Source organism: Nilaparvata lugens, chromosome 5 (assembly GCF_014356525.2).
Source record: "Nilaparvata lugens isolate BPH chromosome 5, ASM1435652v1, whole genome shotgun sequence".
NCBI lineage: Eukaryota > Metazoa > Arthropoda > Insecta > Hemiptera > Delphacidae > Nilaparvata > Nilaparvata lugens.
Window position 1 is genome coordinate 45968038 of NC_052508.1, and position 8386 is coordinate 45976423.

General features: G+C 35.5%; 1 protein-coding gene across 1 annotated transcript in view; it reads right to left on the minus strand.

Annotated features, from left to right (window-relative positions):
• Positions 1 to 6704, minus strand: part of LOC111050351 (signal-induced proliferation-associated 1-like protein 1) — a 37053-nt gene extending 30349 nt beyond the window's left edge. The window contains 2 exon segments of the mRNA XM_039428440.1: positions 2989 to 3368; positions 6486 to 6704. Coding sequence (XP_039284374.1) covers positions 2989 to 3368; positions 6486 to 6683 — 578 coding nt within the window. The 5' untranslated portion in view covers positions 6684 to 6704.
• Between the last annotated feature and the right edge of the window lie 1682 nt (positions 6705 to 8386).

The following is an 8386-nucleotide window of genomic DNA, read 5'->3' on the forward strand; positions in this document are numbered from 1 at the left end:
TTTCCGAACACTGTGAGCTGTGACTCTTGTACTACGAAATGAGAATATAAATTGAAAATTATAATGGAATATAACTTTTTGAAGTTTTTTTTACAGGAGAAATATTTGATGAAAATAAGGAGAAAGGTTTTTAAGCGAAAATAGATGTAAAAATTTAATTAGGGGCTTGGTTTATAAAATTGCATTAGGGGTTTTCAGTGTTTAAAATTAAGGAAGTTATTAGGGTGGTTACTTCAGTTAATTTAGTTAAGGACTTTACCTTAATGAAACGTCCTTGTTCCTACAGTTACATCATATTCTAGAATGTGGAGACAAATTAAATTTTCAAATTTGTAAATGCATTTGTATTTTCAAAAAATGGTGATTCGTTGGTTGATATTATTTCTTTGATAGCTTGAGGCTAGTCCTAATATAATAATAGTTTTATCAATATATATCGTAATATAGGAGCATCGTATACTGTTTTCCATAATGAAATAATTATATAATAAAGAAACATAAGTCGTAAAATCATGTGTAGAGGAATCATTATCTATCAGCTTTGGGATTGGGACTGTGATAGATAACTTAATTATGAGTAACATAAATTTATATTACAGTATGCATGAAAATGTATTGCATACTGAGAATGATAGTAGAACAAACAGTACAGTTCTACAATGGCCAGCACTGTATCTAAATTCCAATCTCAAATTAGTTAGGATTTAAGGGAGAAGTACTGCACTAAGAATCGAGAACCATGAACCGAAAAATTATATTGCTTAGTATTGACTTTGTAAGAAATATAATCCCTTATACATTTTTTTAGGATGATGGATGACAAACACTACCGTTTTCTAATCGATTGTATCATAAAAGTGCTTCACTAAATTCACATTTTCAGAGGGCTACTCAAAAATTCTAATACTAAAGAATTTAAATTCTATACTACACACTAAATTCAAATACTGAAGAATTCTAATTTTAGGATGAAGGATAACAGAGACTGACGATTAATCAATAGTTTCTAGTCGGGAAGTCCTTGAAAGGACTGTTGGGTTTAATATTCATTTGCTTATTCCGAAAAGTAGAGTTGTGTCGTGTATGGTCAGGAGAACAATCGTCTAGATATATGTTTATAACTTTTAAAATTTTCTTTTTAATTTGTTCCACCTTTTTTTAAACTTTTTTTGACTTCATTGTTTATATGTGTGACTTATAGCCCAGTCAACGAAGTTTTATAGAGGGAAAAGTTTGTAAGACAATTTTTGACCCAGCAGTTCTGTTTAGGGTAGTGAGGAGGTAAACATATCAAAAGTCCCCACCCCTACCCCCTGTGCTAAGGGGGTGGGGGTGGTTCAAAGGTACCATTTTTTAGTTTCTCGCATATAACTCGGAAATTATGCATTTTACAGACATTACTATTTCATAAGAAATTAAAGCTTATTTTTGAAAAAAACACATTCTTTCTTGAATGAAAAAGACTAAGAAATTGTCAAAAAGATCAACCATTTTCCTTCATTTTTTTTTTAAATAACAGCTTTTAATCCTATTTTTTGATGTTTCAGGGCCTACAACTCTCCAACAATGCATCGTAAATATGGATGCTCACCGTAGATTTGTAGAGCTTTGTTTTATCTTCAATTTGATGTGTTATTCCACCACTCAATGTTTTCCTTCTATTGTTATAGCAGATTCAATGTGGGGGGGGGCTGAAATTCTCAACTCTGCAACAAGTGTCAACTTAGCAGTTCCACACCTTCAATAGACGGGCTAGAGATGAGTATTTTGGCTACGTTTACCTCCCAACTAGTCTTCATTAAGCTACAAAGTCAAAAATTGTGTACCAGATGTTCCAGACTCGAATTTCATTGTCAAGTGATCAATTGTTACAAAATTAAAATTTCAACCCCGACATTGAATCTGCTATAACAATAGAAGGAAAACATTGAGTGGTGGAATAACACATCAAATTGAAGATAAAACAAAGCTCTACAAATCTACGGTGATCATCTATTTTTACGATGCATTGTTGGAGAGTTGTAGGCCCTGAAACATCAAAAAATAGGATTAAAAGCTGTTATTTTAACAATTTTACACTTTTAAGAGCGTATATCTCGAAAACTGTTGGAGATATCACAAATCACCACAGAACAAATATTGTAGAGAATTTATCAAGCTTCATTTCTGAATAGTTAGTCATGTCGATTGAACGCATTTTTCTCAAGATATGAGCGTGTAAGCAAAACATTGAAAAATGCAGCTTTTAAAGCTCATCCCTTTAGCACAAGGGGTAGGGATGGGGACTTTTGATATTTTCACCCCCTAACTGGTCCCAACAAAGCTGCAATGTCAAAAACCGTGTTCAAAACATTCTATTTTTGCATAACTGAAGATCTCACCACACTCAACACTGAAGCTGCTGCAACAGTCAGGGGATGTGCGTAAACTTGTGAAATTGAAAAGAATTTGATGCTGTATAAGCTCATGATCAGCATGGATTTTTCACATCTACATTCAAAAAGTTATAAGAGCAAAAATAGCAAAAAATTGAAAGAAAATGTGTTTTTTTCAAAAATGACACATCTTTAGAACGGATATCTCGAAAAGTGAAAGAGATATAGAAAAAGTAGTGAAATCAATATTGTAGGAAATTATGTAAGCTTTAATTTCTTATAGAATAGTAATGTCTGTAAAATGCATAATTTTCGAGTTAATTGCGAGAAACCAAAAAATGGTACCTTTGAATCACCCCCCCCACCCCCTTAGCACAGGGGATAGGGGTCACTACCCTAAACAGAACTGCGGGGTCAAAAATTGTCTTCCAAACTTTTCCCACTATACCTTTCTTTGAGCATTCATTGCCTGGACTATTATGTTAGATAACATAAAGATTTGTGTCGTAGGACCATACGCTAAATAAATAAATAATCAATGTTTCACTGAAATATTTTATCATAATTAGCGTGTTAAACTACATCTACTGCATAGTTTATACAAGGGACAAACCTGAGTTTGGGACTAGTGCTTATGGGGGAGGTGACCCGCTCAGCCATGGACGCCTCATCAGCCAGAGCGTTGGCCGCGTTCTCAGTCGCCGGCGGCGTCTCCACTTTCCCGCGTAGGTACTCAGCCGGGCCGGGACTGCGTTGATCAGTGCCCAAACCCAGCACAGCCGGCCGGTAGTCCTGCAGCATGGCGAAGAAGCTCTCTCCCGTGCCCGTGGCCGTCGTCATGCCTCCTCCGTGCCGGTCCGACGAGATCACGTCGATCGACCCGTGACTGCCGTACTCGCGCCGCAGCAGCGGACTGGCGCCCGCCTCCGAGCCGTGCAAGTGACTGTGATCGTGCATCAGTTCTAGGCTTGAGTTGCTCCTGTACAACGCTTCCTGAAATCACAGAAGCCACGTCTTAATGACGTCTACAAAAAAGAAAAATTGAAATACAGTATATTCATTGCAAGAAGAAAATATATTTACAAACAATATAAATAACCGTTCAACGCGCATAGACAATAATATATCAAATGAAGAATTACAAAATATTCATTGCGGAAAGAAATGTATCTACAAACAGTAATAATAACCGTCCAACGTGCACAAACAATAATACGGTATATCGAATGATGAATTATAATTTGCCATAAATATAATAAAAAACAATACAATACTACGGTACGAATAAGTTAGTTGATCAGATCAGGAAACTCTTTAGCAAATTGAAAAATCATAAAATTACAACTTGACAATAGTAAGCTTACATAAAATAATAACTTTTTAGTGAGGGCTATTATTATGTTATTGAAATCGCATCATTATGTTGAAACATGTTCTGAATAAAACTTTGAAAAAGGTACTTTGATTTTTTAAATTCCAGACATAAAAAATAAGTAGTATTGAATATCTAAAAGATAAGGTCTTTAAGAGTAATAATGGATTTAGAAGGACTAAAAAGAATGGATTCCATAAAATTAGTGTTCTTTCAGCTTGGCATCCTCACAATTCATATTATGCTTGTTGTTATCATACAAGTTAGAAATTGCCCTGTGGAAGAATAACGAAATGAGACTCACGGCTATTATAGATTAAGGAGAATTACAGAGAGATACAGGTTGGATTTTTTCAAGAAAAGGACTCAGTACATACCAAGAAAATACTTGATAATCCTATAGAAATGTAGTCAATAGAAGGTAAAAAAATCAGAATAAGGCTCAAGGAATATTTGGTAGCAATGTCCCTTTACTCACTACAAGAGTGAACGTGATATTTTCGAGCTCAAAGTTTATGTGTTAAGTTTTTATTCTATATTTTGTGTATTGGAAGTTTGTTTCATGCTTTTATTATCAATCTATCTCAATTTGAAATTGTTTGTTTTATTCTGATTTGTAGTTTCAGATTGATGATTTGGTGTAGAAATTGAAATGGACATAACCTACATAATATTTGGATGATTTGAGACAAAATTAGGAAATAGAAGAAGTTTTGAACAATAGCCTGTTCTTTTCCGACTATATTGTATTGTTTGCTCTATCCAATAAATAAATAAAGAGTTTGCAGATATATGACTATTATTATTTTTATTTTTTGTGTTTCGTTTACAATGTCGTTTTGACATTGTTCTTATGCCGGTTGAATTTTAATCGTGATTAATTCCACAAGAACCAATCAGAGAGGCCGTCTTATCAAAAATGCCTTCTCTGATTGTTTCTCATGAAATTAATAACGGTTAAAATTTAACCAGCTTTTGTGCAACCGGGCCTAAGAATCATATTAAGAACTAGTAGGTAACCCGTGCTTCGCAAGGGTCTATTTTAAAACTTTGCAAAATGAAAACTTGACGTAATAAAAAATTCGAAAATTGAAAATAGGCCTATAACCATCCTCGGTTAATGAAGAATCTTTATGCAAAATTTCAAATCAATCAGTCCAGTAGTTCAGACGTGATGATGTGTCAAACATAATTTTCCTACATGTGTATGAGCCAGCTCTTTCCATTATTATAGTAAAGATGATGTATAGATGGATGATTTATCAGTATCTTTGAATGAGAATAACTTTTGAACAGTTCGAGAAATCGGTGCGGTTTTGATGCGACAGAAAATCAGTTATTTTTATTCGAATAGGATCCCCAATCATACCTATCATCTAATGTCTCTTTTAAAAGAAATGTTCAGCTGCTTCTATACAACAACTGGAAGCATGACAAATTGAAAACTTGACGTAATGAAATCTTGAAGAGCTGAAAATAGGCATATAACCATCCTCGGTTAATTAAGAATCTATATGCAAAATTTCAAATTAATCAGTTGAGTATATTTCAGACGTGATTCCCTATTCCTTACGTGTATAAGCCAGTTCTTTCCTTTACGATAGTATAGAAGACATAATACTTGAAAATCTCACAGAATCATATTGATTTTTTTCAATACATCAATAAATTTTAGTTTCGATTAGATCCTCCCCAATTTGAATCAGACAGCCTTTTGTTTTCCCAATTCCAAACAAAATACCTAAAATACTCGTTTCACTGCGAATTTGTGTCTGATAGTACATTATAACTGAAGAATATAAATTATTACTTATTTTATTGTGATCTATTCATGTTTTTCTCATGAAATTCAATGATATGCCTACAGCATGAAGACTATGTCCATTTCATTATTGTACTGGTGGCAAAATTTTACATTGAAACTAATTATTTGATAAAATCCAAGTTCAATTGTAATGAAAACAAATTCCTTCAAAAAATAATTGATAATAATACGTTTCGAGGGAAAAAATTAAGAGCAAAAAAATTGGGAAGCATCGGGATTCGAACAGAGGAACCATGGCTCCGTAAGCGAGCGTTTTACCGTTGAGCTACACGGCCGTTCGAAAATGGTAGTCTTGTAACAGCATTATAACCTCCTCATAAAAAACACACTTCTGGGCCACAACAATGTAGCCTATGGAACTTCATGTACGGTAGCATAGATGAAATTTGAACATTAATTCTGAAAAATCTAGAAGGAAAATTGAAATTTGTGCTTCCAGGTGCACGAGATTGATATTTTTAGAATCTATGTGCAAAATTTGGAGATCTAAATCATTCCCGTTTCTCCAGTATGCAATCCACAAGTTGACATGTTTTGATGCGAACAAATGAACAACAAACGAACAAACACAACCCTCCTCTCTCTTATTACATAGATAATGCGCCTGTTACTCCCGTTGGAAGGGTGTTCGCTTGAGCCAACTCCTCTGAATATGATTCATGAGTAGTAACATTGTAACCACCAAAAACTGTAGGTTCTTTCATCTCTCAGTATCAACCGCCTCATTACCCACGCACAAACCTAGAGCTCATTTGGGCATCACCCTCAGCAAAAAAATTCAATTGAAGTTGAAATTGAGTATAATAATAGACTGTCTATAATTATTTTCAAGTATTGCAAGAAAAAATATTATAATGCCTTTTCAAGTACTCAAAACCCTTTCCCTGCTGACATTCGATGATTGGTGACTGACCTGGACCGAGGAGGCAGTGCGATGTGAGTGGTTGTGAGCATGGTGGGCGGGGTGCGGGGGCGGACAGGACGAGAGCAGTCCGGCACCCATGCGTGCCCGCAGCACGTTGCTGTTGTAATACTCCACCGCCTGCATCGCTCGTTCACGGGCCGAGCCGCCTCCACTGCCCCCACCTCCACCGCCCCCACCTCCTGTCATTCCATTCTGCTGCTGCAACACAAAAACACACACATTAAAATCAGGGCAATATACCTGTAGTAATATTCATTCCAAACTGCCAGCATTGGCCGAAATATTATTATTTATAAGTATAGAACAGAGAAGAAGATGGAGGAAAAGTGTTAGCCTGCAGATGTTCAAGCAAGTGAGACGAAAAGCTTCGAAGGGTAGATGCCTAGGTATTACCCCGTCAACCAGTAACCCAAACTCATAGAGAGGAGATAGCATAAATATGTCCCATGGTATAGGTCGTTTATGTTCCAAATTTCAAGCCGATTACTGTCGACTACTGTCTATTATTACTGTTTTGGCCAGGCACAAAGTAGAAGGAATCTTCTACTCTATCTTCTCTGTGGGGCAGGTGAGAGTGTAAGAACGACTCAGTATCAGTAATTATGAGTCTACTAGCGTCACATAGCTTCAAGAACTAGCAGAACTATCGGCTTGAGTTAACAGTGAAATTTGGAACATAAACGCCCTATACCATGGGATATCTTGTAATGCTATCTTTTCTTTAAGCTATCACCTTTAAACCCAGGTTTTTGAGGTGTTGAGTTGTGGCCGACAACATGTCACCATTTTTAGAAGGTGACAAGTTGACAGGGAGACACCTTGACGCGAGCGATTTGAATGACAGTTTGATAGTGTGTTGAAACAACATGGCGTTTCATGGTACTGAGCCCCGTCATCAAATGATTAATGCAGTATTAAAATACAGTAATTACACAAAGTTATTGATGAAATTATTTTCATCAAGATTCGCAATAACAGTTTGAAGTTAAGCTTGATGTTCTCCACCGATCATAATTTATCGAAGAATAGATTGATATTCCACTTTTCCATTCCAGTTTCTTGGAACGACCCATAAAGCATAATGATTCGTGCGTTGCATTATTCATGCTTTTAGTGTGAGACTTTTCTCTGCATTTCATGTCTTCCAAACGTTTAGGACCCTGGGAGCTAAATGGTACACCCTACCAGTTATTCAACAACGAATAATTTTTCCATTTTTGTACTGCATTCACATTTTCATGATGATCGAAAAACAAAATTAATGAGAAACTAACAAACAATGAATATTTTTCTTGGATCAGATTCAAGATCGAGTTCTGTTTTGGGGAAACAACTCCACCAGCCACTATAATACTGTTTCAAAGGATAATGATAATGAACTTAGCTGGAAACCAGTAGCCAGCTAACAGCTCCTGCCTCCCGCCTCCTACCTGTAGTCGACCGGACTGGTTCTACTACTACTACTACTACTACTACTACTACTACTACTATACTACTACTACTACTACTACTACTACTACTACTACTACAATACACTATGTAGTATCTATGTACTATAATAATAGTACTGATTTTGTAGTAGACGAGCAGTTTAGTACAACGCGTAACGCATATACGTATAATAGAGCTATCTGCAATAATTACAGAACTGCTAACTGACGGTTTTTTATTATAGGAGGCAATCGACTGTAGTGGTTCATGACCTATGTGAGTAGAACTAGTAAGAATTAAAAAGTAGAAATTTTGGAAACATTATGATAGATTAAACTTATAATTATAATATTGAACTGCAAATAATAATAGGTGAAGTCGTAATAAGCATTTTTGATAACATCAGGTTACACATTCACATCTTTAGGTGAATGTCTATGTAGACCTATATACACACA